The sequence below is a fragment of the Anser cygnoides genome, chromosome Z (assembly GCF_040182565.1).
Source record: "Anser cygnoides isolate HZ-2024a breed goose chromosome Z, Taihu_goose_T2T_genome, whole genome shotgun sequence".
Classification (NCBI taxonomy): Eukaryota; Metazoa; Chordata; class Aves; order Anseriformes; family Anatidae; genus Anser; species Anser cygnoides.
In genome coordinates, this window is record NC_089912.1 from 37,597,460 (window position 1) to 37,613,801 (window position 16,342).

At 38.3% G+C, this 16,342-nt stretch overlaps 1 protein-coding gene across 5 annotated transcripts in view; it reads right to left on the reverse strand.

The window, feature by feature from the left end:
- Positions 1–5,771: 5,771 nt before the first annotated feature.
- Positions 5,772–16,342, reverse strand: part of SYK (spleen associated tyrosine kinase) — a 60,610-nt gene continuing 50,039 nt past the window's right edge. For all 5 annotated transcript variants that reach the window (XM_048046112.2, XM_048046115.2, XM_048046113.2 and 2 more), the window contains 7 exons: positions 13,925–14,018; positions 13,087–13,264; positions 11,569–11,778; positions 10,949–11,138; positions 9,489–9,629; positions 9,020–9,132; positions 5,772–7,072 (listed from right to left, as the gene is read on the reverse strand). In XM_048046112.2, coding sequence (XP_047902069.1) covers positions 7,000–7,072; positions 9,020–9,132; positions 9,489–9,629; positions 10,949–11,138; positions 11,569–11,778; positions 13,087–13,264; positions 13,925–14,018 — 999 coding nt within the window. In that variant the 3' untranslated portion in view covers positions 5,772–6,999. The remainder of the gene's footprint in view (positions 7,073–9,019; positions 9,133–9,488; positions 9,630–10,948; positions 11,139–11,568; positions 11,779–13,086; positions 13,265–13,924; positions 14,019–16,342) is intronic.

Below are 16,342 nucleotides of genomic sequence, written 5' to 3' on the forward strand. Positions count from 1 at the left end.
TTTCAAGCAAAAGATGTAAGCACCAGCCATCTTACAGCCGTACCAATGTTCAGGATTGGTGTGGTGTTTGGTGCCATTCCTTCTTGCCACACTTTGAGCAGCTCAGGACCTTGTCATTTTGGAGGAAAGGAAGACATGGACTGTCCTCAAGAACCTTGATTATTTCTTCGTTAAGACCTCAGTTTCCTTATAAATGAATCAAGGAATAGTCCCCATAAAGTTCTGCAAACAAACACAGGGATGTGTTGATGTGTTGTATGTTGATGTATTGTAATATTAGTTTCTTTTTTTTTTTTCCTTCTTTTTTCTTCTTATTTTCTTTGTGTATACATAGTTGGCATAGAAGAAGCTGTGGGAGCTTAGGGAACAGACTGAGAGCTTTGTACTTGTGCTTGTGTACTGTGAGTTCTGGTTTGCATTAACTTGGGTACAGTGTGACACTGGAGGGTGAATTTCTGAGACGTGATTCAATCTACTTTATCCTGTAATCTAACTTGTGTAGTACTCCAGCACCAACAAGAACCACTGCTTGTCCTGCCTATTCCTTATAAGTAGAAACCACAAAAAGATGAGGAATGCCATGCTCACTCCCTACAGCAGCTGCAGAGTGGACAGATGAAAAGGAAGTTGTGCTTGACTGAGGAGTTCAAAAATAGTACCTGATTACTACATGCCCCTGGGGAAGCAGTAATAACAGTGGATCTAAGATTTTAAAATAAAGGCATGCATGTATCAATGGCAGCATCAAAAACGCATCTGCAAGCAGGACAGAACAAAACACAAAACCAAAACCAACACAAAAGAAACAAACAAACACATAGACAAAAAACAATTTATGCTTTAGTACATTGGGAGCCTGCAAAAATTGAGGAGACTGCCCAGTGCAAGGTGGGGTGGGGGGCTCCTCTTACACCACTGCCATCTAATACTAAATTTCTGCACCATTTTGTGTATGCTCTCTTACAGAGGCCATACTGTCTAGCAAACCAGCCATCCCAGGAGAAAGAGGTTAGGAGCCTTCCCCATGGCGGCAGCAGGAGTGTGTTGTACATCATTTCCCTGCACTGTCCTCCCCCTGTGAACATCGCAGGAAAGACGAGGATGCCTGCTGGCACTCCTGTTGAAAGATAGGCACGTGTTTGTGCAGTAATGAGAACAACAAGGCCGGTGGAAGCTGCCAGAAGAGCTATGTAGCTCTACACATGCAAAGTGCTGGATTTGGGGGATATACTGGGAACACTGGAAAACTTGCTGAAATAGAACAATGCTGCTAGTCTAGGAGATTATACCCAGCTATGGCTAAAATGTGTCATTACTGTGGAAAAAATGGAGAAGGATTGGCTCCAAATTATCTGTGGGGGAAAGAAACATTGGATCAAGGCATGCTGTCAATTTACAACCACTTTAACACAAAGGCAAAACAAAACAAACAAACAAACAAAAAACCACTAAATCCTGTTATTTGGAAAGCTCAGCAGGCTTGTTTCTGTGGTGTGTCTCTGGACATACCCCTCAACGCCCAGACTCTAGCCCTTCCATTCCATGCAGTTTTCATGCTATCTTCTAGAAATTTGACTCAAGACCAACTTTAGTAGTTCTTTGCCAGCTGGTCATTGCTTCAGGGTACTGGAGCATGTTACCTGTTACAACAGTCAGGTAGAATATGCTTGATAATATTGATGAAATCTGCACACAAATTAGAACAAGATCTGAAGATATATCTTTGTGACTGTGCTGCAAGAGCAGAGGCAGTAGGACAGGGAGTTATCTAACACAGGTAGGAAACAGATAAGAAACTACAGATACATACATGTGTGTAATGGTTTTAAAGCAACATCTTCAAACTACTGAAGACCTCTGCTACCCCTTTTGCCACATGGACATGCAGTAACAGACTTGCTGTTGCTGAAACCAGCACAGTTTTACTTTGCTTTGACAAAGCAGGAATAAGAAAGAACAGATAACTTGCATTAATGCAGCCACTGCTGGTGGCAATGCCGTAGGACAGATAAATGACTATCCATGTAAAGTGACACTTGCATGGCAGCGTGGGCTGGTGGCTCACCCTGTTTGCTGTGGTATTGTCCCTGCCTTTGCACAGTTGTTTTTGTTGTTGTTGTTGCAGGTTGTCTTTCTAATGTGACCGCAGAGCTGGCTAGAGGTGTGCGGAGCCCAGCACTGAGCTTATGGACCCATGGTTGCAGAGGGTGTGCCAGGTGGGCAGCTGTAGCTGCACCTGCATGACAGGGGGTCATGTATCCATGAGTGGGAAGGGAAGGGAAGGCAAGGCAAGGCAAGGCAAGGCAAGGCAAGGCAAGGCAAGGCAAGGCAAGGAGACATTTGGAGATCAGTGCACAGTACTAGTTTGGCTTCTGAGAGCTCTAGATACTTGGACAACTCTTGCTTTCAGTTGGGTTTGCAGTAAGTTGCTCTGTTGTTTCACTGGATTTCATGGTGAATTATAAAGTCGAAGAAAGATGCACATGCCATAGGCTTGCATCTTTTTCCAGCAATATTAAGTAATCTACTGGGTAAAAATTTTCTTTCCCTACACACTCTTCCTTTGTGACCATTGCTCATGCTCAGCCTTTATTCCTCCCCTCCTTTTCCAGCTCCAAAGCCAGCTGCAACCCCTGGGACAGCTTCACAGGTTGTCTGGGTGCCCCAGTAACGGTGTTTGAGTCTCAGCCCCCAGCCGCCTGCAGCTGCAACAGGAGGCACTTGGCTGTTGAGCCTTGCCCATCAGCCTGACAAATATCGCCTGACACCACTGGGCCCACGGGCTGCCCCGGCAGGGAGAGCTGGGGACCAAACACAGTCTTGCTGTAGCCTTGCATCACACCATGCTGTGCAGTGCTGGGACAGCGCTGGGAAATGGGTAATACTGAGTATGAAGTGGCTCTTTTCCCTCAATATCTGGGGTCATTTTACCTCTGGTGTTGGTTTTCTTCACTGTGTTTGTAAGGAACCATATGGTACTTTAAAAAATAAAAAATATCTTTTTTTTTTTCTTTTTTTTTTTTTTTTTCTGCATGACTTAAAGGGTGTTTGTGCTCACTAAACTTAAAGCTAGTAGTTATAATTGCTGACTATGTGCCCTGTATTCAGCACAGCCACAGCCTTTTTCTTCTCTTTCTCTCTCTCTCTCTCTCTCTCTCTCTCACTCCCTCTCTCTCTCAAAAGTGCAATATCCTTGTGCAGCCTTAGATGCACCCACCCACGCTGGGTGCATTTCATTCCTTGTCTCTCAGCCAGATGCCACCCTCACTCCGTTCTGTGCAGATGTGGGATATATTCTGTATCGTGCTACCTGGAATTTCCCACTTTTGGTATCAGAGACAAAGGGTCACAAGGAGTTTCAGAAGACTTTGCTAATCACTCACAACTAACCATTTATGATATAAATCATTCATGAACTGTGCTCACATGCAGTACACTCACAGCAAGTGAGTACATTTCACAGCAAGCAGTGAACAGATTAACGAGTTCTTCTGTGCTGCACAGACACAGCAAGAACCAGGACGGGATGGAGATGGCCAGAAATGCTCAGACAAGTGCATCAGTCTAAAAGCGTTCAAGTATTGCCACCTTCTGGCAGGGCCATGTCATAGAGCTGCTTAACCACAAAACCAGGCTCTTCAGGCCATTCTGAGATGCTCGCTTCATCAAACCTGCAGTTCTGACTGCAATCATTCCAGAAATAAAATGTATGGATACCCTCCATTCTCTGCTTAAATTTCCCTGTTTTGCACAGTGTTTGAAGTAGGTGGAGATTGGTGCAGGGGTTTTTTTTTTGTGTGTGTGCGTGTGCAGTTTGTGTTGGTCTGCATAGAAAAAGGTAGATGGACTCCCATTCTCAAAAATAAACATGCATTTGTAGATTTGAGTCCTAAATTACAGAACTGTAAACACACTGTATTTTCCTTTAAGGAAAAACTGGTTTTACATGTTCTCACCTGCTTCTTCTTCCCTGAGTCACTCACACCAGCTCCCCTGCCTCCATGCTGTGGTTTGCTACCCCTTAGCTCTGCTCTGACAATTACTTATGGGGCTATACTGCCAAATGTCATTTCTGATATGAATCAATCTAAAATTAATAACAATAACAACAACAACAACAATAAGAATAATAATCAAATACATATACAAAAAAGACAAAGGCCTCTTCATATCAGTGGCTGTTTATAGCACATTCCTACAAATGGAAAGTTGGAAGTACCTGCTTGAGGTGTTGTCTATCTCTTAGCCTTTGTTATTTATTATTCAGTCTCAAATTCAGTCACATCCAGCCTTTTCTTTCCTGGAGACTTGTCCTTGCAGCAAAAGCTAAATGAAAGAGTTAAGATCTCTCTGTTATTTCAGAATATCTAAAAGAGTGGCCTGCATGTTTAAGGGAGGCTCCGTGTGGACTAATGTGACTTTAAACCCTGCACAGCTGATACTCGTAATGCAGAAATCCTTGGATAGCTTGGCTCCCAGCACCTCTAACTTCCCATATGCAGCACAGTGTCACTGAAATGCAGTATCTTGGAAAGGCTTAGGTGTAATAACAACACACATATTTTGAGGGATTTTCCTGCTAGTCCTGAGTAGTTCCAAAAGCAGCCTCAGGCCTTAGTGGGTTTATCTGTCCTGTCAGGTACCATTCAGTGTCAATAAGGGAATCTCAGTTTTCTACAACAACCACAGTAATTCAGTAAATACACAAGCTCTGCACATCATCAGCATTTTTCAGAAAACACTTTAAATCTGAAGGATTCTTCTTAAGACAGCAGAGTTTCTAAAACAATGTCTTTAATCTCAGTTTAAAAACCTAATCCAGTTATTTCAAAATACTTCATATCCTCATTGGAAACTTTTATTACAGAACAGTGAAGCTAAAAACAATCAAGCAACACCAAAAGAGACATTCACTCAGAAGAGAGGGGAAGAACTATTCCTCCAGTTTTCTACTACTAGGTAACATTTTAAAAAACATATATGCATATATATTGCAGGGAAATAGAGTGCTGTCACTCACTGGCTGTGCAATTGTTTTTGATTTGTGCAATTGATTTATGACTGATATCCCCATGAATGTACTAATTGCACACGTAAAGCTGACAGTTTCTCTGCAATAGGGATAATGCTAAAAAACAACTATATATAACTATGGGAAACATCTATGCAAGCTGTTCATGTAGAAAAATTGTTTACTAAAAGTAATAATAAAAAAATTATCTTGAATATAAGTCATGTTTGACTCACATTTGAAACATGGCCTATTGCACTCAGTATCTTTCAGTAGCTTGTGCTTTCTGAAGTGTCTGGCACTGGATTCCCCAAAATGAAACTACCAAAATCACCAGGCTTTTTTTTTTTTTTTTTTTTTAAATACACCATAAAATGAGTATAAAGAAACAAATAGTTTTACAGTAAATCCCACATTTTTATAGTCATATTTTATGCATATTTTTTCACACTTTCTCATTGTAATTGCCCACACAATTTCTTTCCTAGGGAAAGAAAAAATCACTGTATCTCTAAGAGTACCCTGTTCAAACAATTAAAAACATATGCTCTAAACAGCTGTATGCAACAAGTATATCTAACTCTAAATCTTATTTTTCATATTCTTCTAAAATCTCTATATCTAGTAGAATCCTGAGATACACATAAGTGCCTGTAATGTGCCTGCTTGTGGGGAATACGCAAGCAGAAATTTTGATTTCTAGAATATTTAAAATGAGATTGGATAAAAACCACATATAGATAAAAAATGGGAATAGAGATTGGTTACATAATTTATAATTATCATTGCTATACATACACAGTACTGGAAACCCTACTTGGGCCATTAAAAAAAAATGGTAAGACAAACACCTTTTCCTGAGATGCTCACTAACATTAATAACAGGATAAATACTAACATTTAGGAAAGGATGAAAGTAAACTGGATATCCTTAAGCCTATTTTAAAACATCTGATCTGGGAGTGAAACTTAGCTTCAGAGGTTACAAGCTGTGGTGAATTCTCACAAATGCTTTTCAAGAAAGGTTTGAAAAAAGAAATGGTTGTCACTCAACAAAACACAAGAAGCTTTGGTATATCCAAAGAGGTACATGGAAAAGATATCTCTAGAGAAGGCTCAGACCACACAAAGGAAAAAGTTGTTGCTCCTTCACCTTTCAATGCACAGCTGCCTTTTCAGGAACTGCACTTAATGGACTTCAGGCTAAAACCCAGAGTCATTGTCTAAGGTGCTGATACACTTTGTCCCAAGGTGAGAGCAAGTCCCTGAGTTCCCAGGTTCCACCAGGAAACAACACCCTGATGGACAGCTGGGCTTCCACATGAGGTGAGGAAAGAAAGGAGTTGTTAACACTTAAAGGTTAGGAGCTGATGATTCCTCTTTCCACATGTTAGAAATTCTCATCTCCCAGTTTCTTGCTGCTTACATTATTACTGAGAACACAATTTGGTTATAAAGCAGCTTGGGGGTAAAATCAAACACACTGTCAGTCAAAATGACTGACACTTTCACAGCAAATTTCCTTCACTGTGAGAAGTGTTTATGCTATTCTTCCTCAGGTAGGGGGAAAGCTGGAACAATACTTGGTTTATTTAAGAGCTAAAAAAATTATTTACAAGAATTTAAATCCCCATCTGAACTCAAATACAATACAGGAAGAGGGCTGAAAGACTTTAAATACTTTTACATGATGGAAAAATGTAAAGCCTATAAAGCTGTAAATAAAACGAAATGGAAGGTAGGAAAAGTCTAAGCATCCGCACTTATATTCGTGCTGCTCACTTTGTATTCCCAATGTTTTCAACTTTATTTTGGAGCTTGCTATTCTGCAAGAAAGAAAGAAAAGGCAAACCTACAAACAGGGCTTAGCTCTGAGCTTTATATGGTGAAAGTGGAAGTACAAAAATCCAAGTCACTTGGTTTCGGAAACTGAACTGCTTCTTAGAAGATGTTTGCTGAAGACAAGGCAGCTGCTGTTCTTCATGTTGTTAGTGGGAAATGTCGTAATAGTAGTTACGTAATCTCAGCTCAACCGCAACGAATCCTGGTCGGTCATCAACACTGTGGAAAGATGACAAATATGACTGCACAGGAAGGAGGAAGCTGAAAAGGTACATTGGCCTTGCAACACCTTGGACTTTATCTCAGTGACAGATCCTATAAGCTGCTCACTTTAAGGCTACCAAAATGTTGCTACCAAGTGATAACCAAGTGGCAAATGACAATACAGAGCATCCTGTCAGTGAATTAATTGTCATGCCTACTACTTTCTGTTGATGAAGGTGTTACTAGAAATATATGGTAAATTGGCCCCATTTAATTTTCTACTTTGTGTACTTCAGTAGTAAGATGGAAAGAAAATTTACAGGGCATTATCTGCCTTACAATGGGTACTACAGTCATACAGAGCAGCTTAGCACTACTGAGAGAAGCCTAGGCATACAATACATGGCCATATTGCTTTCATTTCCTCTTTATCTGCACCTCTGTTGATTTGGGAGAATATAATTAAAGTGACAAGACCTGACAATAATACATTACATATTGAGATAGTTATACTGCATGACCTGAGCATTCTTATTATTGATTTATTTTTATTTTTTTTCTTTTTCTTTCCAATGTTAAAGATATTTGAGTACAAACAAATAAAAACCAATACCCTTGATAATATGCTTACTAATCACAATGAAAATGTGATACAGATTTACTCTAAAACTGCTACGGCATTATCTGAGACAAACAAAAATGCAGAAATTATTTTATGGCTCCATGTTCTTTCTAGAGTACCTGGTGTAATAAAACTACCGAAGAAGCAAGGTACCTAAAGGTGAAGTACCACACTGCCTGAAATGGAACCCAGAGACCTTTGCTGAAAATATTCTTCGTGTACTCTCCAGATGGTGAATTGGCAAAGTAAGTGACAATGGACTTCGGATGCTTTTTGGAACCCTTTCTACAGCCAAAGGTAGCTTCAACAAAATAGTTTAAAATGACAGATTGTAAAACATTTTAAATGAAATTTTGCAACATACTGATTTAAAAAAAAAAAAAAGAGAGTATTAGGTGGGCTTTCTTTCTTTCTTTCTTTCTTTCTTTCTTTTTCTTTCTTTCTTTCTTTTTCTTTCTTTCTTTCTTTCTTTCTTTCTTTCTTTCTTTCTTTCTTTCTTTCTTTCTTTCTTTCTTTCTTTCTTTCTTTCTCTTTCTTTCTTTTTCTTTCCTTCCTTCCTTCCTTCCTTCTTTCTTTCTCTCTCTCTCTTTCTCTTTCTCTCTTTCTCTCTTTCTTCCTCTCTTTCTTCCTCTCTTTCTTTCTTTCTCTCTTTCTTTCTCTCTCTCTCTCTCTCTTTCTTTCTTTCTCTTCCTTCCTTCCTTTTTCTTTCTTTTTTCCCTCTTATCTGTATTTCATAATTCTAACTTTTGAAATGTTGCTGATCAGAAAAAAATGTTTCCTAAACATTAGGTACAACTTGGAAAGGTGTTTTGCCTTTCACTAGTAGGAAGTCAATGTGGTATCCAAACTGAAGATATTTAGAAACGAGAGAAGAAAAAGTCAAAACAATTAATAACTGAGCAATAGAGGAATGATTTGATAACATGATTGAAATTTTAGTAAAGTCTTGGAAACCAAAATGAAACCAAATACAACCCAGAATGAAACAGGAATGTTTCCTTAATTTCAAACTTTCTTTTTGAAATACATCAGACTGACATTCTGGTGGAATAATTGTTTCTGTTGACACTTTTTTTTATTATTATTTATTTATTTATAAAGGTTCCAGCAAAAAATAGATCACCTGTGTAAAATCAGATTCTTGCGGTACATTCAATAACTCAACTCACATAATTTTCATTTGAAAGTGTAACTGACTCCTTCCTTTGCATGTTGTTTGTAAGCTAAATACCAGCTGAAATGATATGCTTTGAAATACTCTTATATTATACTTTCTGGATGTCAACTATGCAGACTAAATTATACTGCTATTAAAAGAGAGATCATCGCATCACACTCACTTGTATGTCCAACACAATTTCATTAAGTTATAGACTTCTGTTGGACAAGCTTCAGGACGTTCCATTCGTTCTCCTCTTTCAATCATCTGTGCGACTTCACCACCTTTCATTCCCTGGAATAGAATCATAGAATCATAGAATCATTAAGGTTGGAAAAGACCTCCTAGATCATCTGGTCCAATCATCACCCTACTACCAATGTCACCCACCAAACCATGTCCCTAAGCACAACATCCAACCTTTCCTTGAACATCCCCAGGGACAATGACTCCACCACTTCCCTGGGCAACCCATTCCATTGCCTGACTGCTCTTTCTGAGAATAAATTTCTCCTAATTTCCAACCTGAAGATGGGGTACTAAGACCTTCTTCAACCTGTAACTACTCTTCCAGGTATAAAAAGAAAGGTGTTGGTTAAAATTTGCTCTGAATTTTTACAGTAAAAGAACTGCCAGATAGAACTACTCACCTTATATGGTTTTTGCCCATAAGAGAAAGCTTCCCACATTAAAACCCCAAAGCTCCAGACATCACTTTTGCTAGAAAACTTGTAGAAATTCATACATTCTGGAGCATACCACTTAACTGGCCATTTTCCATGACTTTGTGCCTAAAATAAGCAATAACAGAAAAGAAAAAAGCAGTCTAGAGACAGTAGTACGTAGTAAACAACACTGTAATTCCTATAAGTCAGTTTAACTTAGATTTGCATGCGTTTGTACCAAGTATTTCTGATGTAGCTGGCATTAGAGAAAATATGCAGCAGCTTCTTCAAAACTGTTACAAAATTGTTCTTAATCTTCCAGACTCAAATAATGCACTGAAATGAATGCTATGGTAAAGCCAAGCTTAGCTAAAGGACCTGGAGTTATGTTTTCAGCGGCATTCAATTTTAAGCTCTTTCAAAGATTTTTCAAGTCTATTTTTTGCAGGAGGTAAGAGATATCTACTTAGCTACACTGAGTCTTCTTTTTAGCTGAAGTCAATATTTTGTTTCAAAGCAGCTGCAAGCTGCAATTTGCTTAAATTATGCCATAACACTGTTACAACAATGCAAGTGTCAAACCATACCAGCACAATGCTAGATCTGGTAATATAATCCCTCTGTATTTTGCGAAGTTGTAAAAGGAATGGGCCTTTGATACCAGATCTCAAACCTCTGACAAGCTAGGCTAGTGGCAGTGATTTAAGATGTCACTGCCTTTTCTGGCAGCAGTTACTGTTCCCATAGGAAGGTCATCAGAAGGCAGTATGTGCTTGCTCCTTCTCTGCAGTGTTTCATAGTCTGACTTACTGATGAAAGGAAACAGGCAAAAATAAATAATTTTAACTTTAAGAGCAATATACCAGAAAAGAATATGTAGACATGTAGAACATTCATCTCCCAAGGATGTTTTTACCTCATTAAATGTGGTAGTTATTTCAGTCTCTTTAGCTGTACAAAGATGCAAATAATTTAAAACTAATCTGAAGAAACATTTCTTATATCCAATGATTGCTTACCAACTATACTCCTTCAACAAAATCCCCCAATCCAATTCTGTTAGTTACACAGTGTGCTAGCCTATATTTTCCTTGGACATGGTGAAAACCATGTACTAAATTCGTACCTGCAACAAAGACTTTTTCCCCCTTTTATGGAAGGAAATATCTAATTTCTACAGAATATTTCTGCCCTCTAATGACAAATTTACTGACAGTAAATAAAAGAAGCAACTAAGTAAGGGATTATCTTTTCCCTCCCTCTCTCTTAACGTTGATCACTCATTTAAAAAATCCATGACCTACTAGCAGACTGTGAAACAATAAATGACACATAGCATTTCTTATTTTCAACTCTTAAAAACAACTGCACTTAATCTGAAAATAATCTCATTAAGGTATGTTAATACACAAATACACAGCTTTGGTATCTTATGTAAACCTTACCTTGTAATAATTTTCATCAGCGCTAAGAGCCTTAGAAAGTCCAAAGTCACTGATTTTGGCATAATGTTGGGTGACTAATAGCACGTTCCTTGCAGCCAGATCCCTATGCACAAAGTTATTCTCCTCCAGGTATTTCATCCCCATGGAAACCTGATGTACCAGCTCTGTTATATTCTTTTCCGTGACATGTCTGGAAATCATAATTGAATCTTTAAGAGTTCATTTTCATGATTTTTCAAGTTCAAATACAAATTCTGCCTATGAACTTCCTCACAGCATACTAGTAATGCGATCCATTTATGTTTAGCTAAGCTTTAACTAGAACAGGTAGCATAAGCATGTCCTGAACAAGACAATATGTGAACATATCAATAAATGAGCAATTGAAGAATGTCTGAAAATTCTTTAATTTATTCAGAATGCACTATTTTACCAGAAAGGTTTGACAGTTTGGAGACATCTGCAAGACAATTATGTCTAGGTGAAGAGTAACTACAATAACTAATTATTAGATAAACGGCATTTCAATGTAAAATGTCCCTGAATTTAAAGACAAAACAGACCTGTCTGTTTTCCCTCTTTTGGATAAATGCTATGAAAAGGAATCAAAGCTTACATACCTATTTTTTTGCAGAAATTTGTTCAGTGGCCCAAGTTCAGCCATTTCCATTACTAACATCCAGGCCTCAGCTTCACATATGCCTATCATTCGGACAATATATGGGTTATCCAGTTGCTGCATTACATTTGCTTCTCTCAGTAATTCATCCTTTATGGCTGGATCATTACTCTCATTCTTAAGAATTTTTACAGCCACTGGCTTGGCACCCCTACAAAGAAGAATCCAACTCTGGGATTAGTTGCTGAAAAATCTGTGTGCAAACGTACATTATCTTCAACTGATGCTCCTCTGCACACAGTACAAAATGTGACAAAAGACAGAATTGAACATTAAGACAGAAAAGAAACTGATTGTAATGGGAATAACTCTCTATCAAATGCTCAGAGGACAGCTAAGCAAAAGAAAGAGAATAGAAAGAAAATTAAAAGTAGTTATAAAAGGTCTAGACAACCTTTGAAATAAGTGTACCTAACAGTATTATCTTGTCCATTCTGGCTGGTCTCAACTAATAAAAAGACCAGGAATAGTGGAAAGATTTACTAAAGAGCTCCCAGAAGAAAAACTATAATGGCCTTTCTCAGCACTGAGGTGTTTTGGGGGTGAGACTAGAATATGCAGCATTGGAAAGCCCCAAGGCAGTGTTCTGACCCACAGAGAAACTAAACCTGCTCCTGCAACCTACAGCTCATACAAGTGAAAAAGTCACTGATGAGATGGCAGAGCTCAAATACGAACAAATGCTGTGAAACAAGATTAGCAAATACACAAGCTAGCACCAGAGCCCTTCAAATCCCCTCAGACTGTACTGGAAAATGAAAAATCCTCCTTGGCTCTGAAAATCTCAGTTAAAGAAATGCCTCCAGTTCTGAGTGGTAAAAGTGTATACATAATGAGTCCATGCACTTAAACAACATACTGATAACATTTTATTATGAAAATGCACAAAGAGTCAGGTGCTCCCACTTCTGCCAGTTTAAACAGGGTCTGTTCCTACTGAAATTGCTTGATAAGGGAGGACACAACATTTTCTGTCTACTTGAAAATCAACCCTCCAGCTTCATGAAACAGGTATTTATCATAATTATTTTAGGTGAAAATCCATTTGCTCCAGGTAAACTGTGCATGACACTCTACACAATTTCTCATAGAGAGACTGCAGTTGTGAAAGACAAGAAGGAGTAGAATGACTGCCCATACATTGTGTGGTGAAAAGGCAGAGGACTTCTCACTCTATTTTATCCCAGAGAGGAGAGTAAATAGTAATAATGGGCATTTCCCCACTTTACAGACAAAAATAAGAACTAGGACGTGACTATGCTGCAGCCAAGAGATGTTTGCAAGCTGAAGAAAATGAGTGCACAGGCTTCCATGTACAAAGACAGAAACTGGTGAATTTTAGGCCAAATTACTTGGGTACAATCTGTCAACCCAAATGACAAGGTAAGATTACTTCTGCTCAGATAAGTGATAAAGATTTTAAGGATTAAACTTCATGAAAACAGAAATAAATACTTACTTTTTCATCTTATAGAACCCTTTCTTTACAGTACCAAAGTTGCCAGAGCCAAGTTCTCCTTCCTCCAGGGTTAACAATTTCCTGTCAAGAGTGACATTTTTTGGTTTCATTTCATCTGGATCAGCGTATGGACTTTCGTAGACCTCGGTGTCCATGGGTAAGGCCTCTCTCTGATCACCTGCAGTACAGTGAATAAACATATCAGAGATTATGTGAAACTGTTTTGCTGCCACAGTTTTATATTCACCACATTCATGTTCAGGATTATCGACTGCATCTTTGGGTTTGACTTATGAGTGCATTATAACAAAACGACATGCAGTCCAGCCACAGGTACTTTAGGACATCCCAAAATAGAGTGACATCTACCTGGTGACATGTTCTAGCTGTTGAATAACCACATAATGTTACTGCTAGGAGGTTCCTCGACAGGAGAAGGGTTAAAGATGTGCCTTTCTTCTTAGTGCTTCCCATTAGTGCTCAATTCTTCACTCGGAATGCAATATTTAATTACATTTTACAGAAAGCCTTGGCAACAGGTTGGCACTGTGGATTCAGTGGGGCACAATTCTTTCTATGAAGTGTAAGGATGCAGCTTTTAGAGTCAAAGAGATAATAATCCTCCACTTCAACATGCAAAAAAGGGATTACTGTTAAATCACTTCTATTACAGACACTGACGTCTGGCAGTCTCAGCTACCAGACTTGAGCTATGACAGTAGTAAAACAATACACAACATGGTGTGAAATATAAGCAAGAAAAAAGAAATGTGGGTAGAGGGAAGACCTCTCACATAAGGAAACAGATGTTATTCATAGCATAGATTACTCTGCTTACCTTTCTCTGCTCCTGTAAGACCTCTTGTCCTTTGTAGCACGTAAGGATTAAAAGCTGCTTGGTCATCAGATGGGGAGCCAATAGGTGGCTGAAGCTGTAGCACACAGATAGAATTATTAAGTTTAGCAATATACGTGTAAGTTAAAAGCATTTTTTTTCCAGAGGATTATGGCATAATGATTGCAAGAGACACATAGATAAGAATCAGAGAGTAAGAAAAGGATCAAACAAAGCTTATTCATTCTGGAGGGTATTGCTTGAGTATATATGCAGGCCAAATTACACATACACTGCTAAAGCATAAAAAGTTACTGCAAATATTTCAGAACATTTGATCTGAGAGAATTAACTGGAATGGGTCATGCACAAATCTTACCCTGCAGATATTAAATTTTCATGCTGTCTTCAAATCTGCCATGTAACACTGCAAGTCCTAAGAATTTCCCTTTAATTTGTCCTTCCTCCCCCTCCAAGTTCTTTCTCACTATATCTAGGCCGTAGAGAAGTTCCTAGAACTAATGAAAACAAACAAAAACCCTAGCCTGTTTTTCCTGTGGATGTTGTAGAGTGTTTCAGCTTGGATGAAACAAGGGGAAAAAAAGAAATTATTTTAATAGGCTTGAATGAATGAACATCATGGACCAGATACTCTAGGCCAGCCTGTATGCTCTTTCTGGTCTGAGGAGGGAGAAAATTACCAAATTTCTACTACATTTGAACATCTGATTCAAATATTATTCCTCTGCCTTTGTTGTTTTTGTCAGAAGAATTTCATGGAGCACACAAACGAACCTGGAAGAAACACTGTGCGTTCTGTAGCTGCTTGGTTGAAGGATGAATCTCACACAATAATCTATAGGTTAGTGAAATTTATAACCTGCTTTTTTCTGTCTGTGATCAGGGAGATGTTACTTTTAAGAACAGAGAATTACAGAAATTATTTCTTCAAATCAGTAATGTTTCTTTCTCAATGTTAAATTTTTACTCGAGTGATGAATGACTTCACTATCCTAAGAGAGTGCTTCAAAACCAGAAATTCAGAGATCAGCAAGACTTTGCTCAGTTCTAGTAGGAAATAAAAATGCATGGTACTTGCAAAACACTGGATAAAGATATTTTGCAAATATTCAAGTATATAATTATTTTTAATAACTGAAGATTTCAGTGGTATAAGTTTCTACCTGAAACAGTTGTGGTTTGCAAGTAAGATGAAATAGGGAAATGTCTAGGAGTTAATTGGCATTTTATCACTTGGAAGCAGCTGTTTGACCCAGGATGTACAGATCATTAAATCATAATGAAGTAATCTGCCCAGGTAGATAAAGCAGAAGAGGTTTCTACACAAACTTTACAGCAAACCACAAGTAGGACACAAACGCTCAGCAAGATTCTCACCTAGCAGGATGAGTGTGGTGGCATCACAGATAGTAAGGGTAACATTTCTGACTTGAGTCATTTAGTCTTGTGGAACAGTGTTGAAAGGCCATTTATTATCAGGGTAAGCCACAAGACTACTGACACAGTTTTGAGATAGGTCAGGGACAAAGCTGACCAGCCAGCTTCAAGAATAAGGAGACGAATGGTATAGAACAAGATCCATTCTTTCTCCTCAGTCCTGATTTTGTTTTCCTAGCCAGGTAAACCTTGCCAGATCTGCATGCTAAGACCTGCATTTCCAAGGCCTAAATCACTTGATTTTACACACAGGACATATGCCTTGGTAAAAAATTCACTAACCAAAAAAAAAAAAAAAAAAAAAAAAAAGGATCTAAAATTGGAATTCAATCCTAAGCCCCTCAAGCAATGAGCTGCCAGTTTTACTGTGAACACACTTAGGATAGTTATTCCCTACACTACCTCCAGATATATAAGGAAATACTTATGGTCAATCAACACTATTTTTTTTTTCCAAAGGAAAATCAAATCAGATGCAATTACAGTTACTGAGGACACAGTGGTTTTAGTTTGTGGATTTAATATATTCTCTATTGCTTCAGAACATGCCACGACTCCTTTTTTGTTTGTTTGTTTGTTTTTTAATCTTACTGATAATTACTATGACCCATTCCCTATTACCACTGAGAAGTGGCTCTAGCTCCACTGAATGGCTTTCTAGATGTGTTCTTGCTTCCGCAGTTAAGTGTACTTATAGGGAGATAATTTTACAGTCCAAAAGATAATTAGAAACAAGTAACTCACTGAGTGGATACAAAGCAATATAGGTTGACATTAATACCTGTAGTTAGATAGATATATGTACAAAGGAAGCTGTTGCAAATTATTACATTGCATGGCTTTTATGGAAGCCTCCAGTTAACACTTCTTGGCCAAGAAGTTCAAAACAAGAGAGTCAAAAAAGGAGAAAAATATGTTGACAAATTTGGAAAGGGGCTCAGATACTGAATCTTCAGTGGCAGC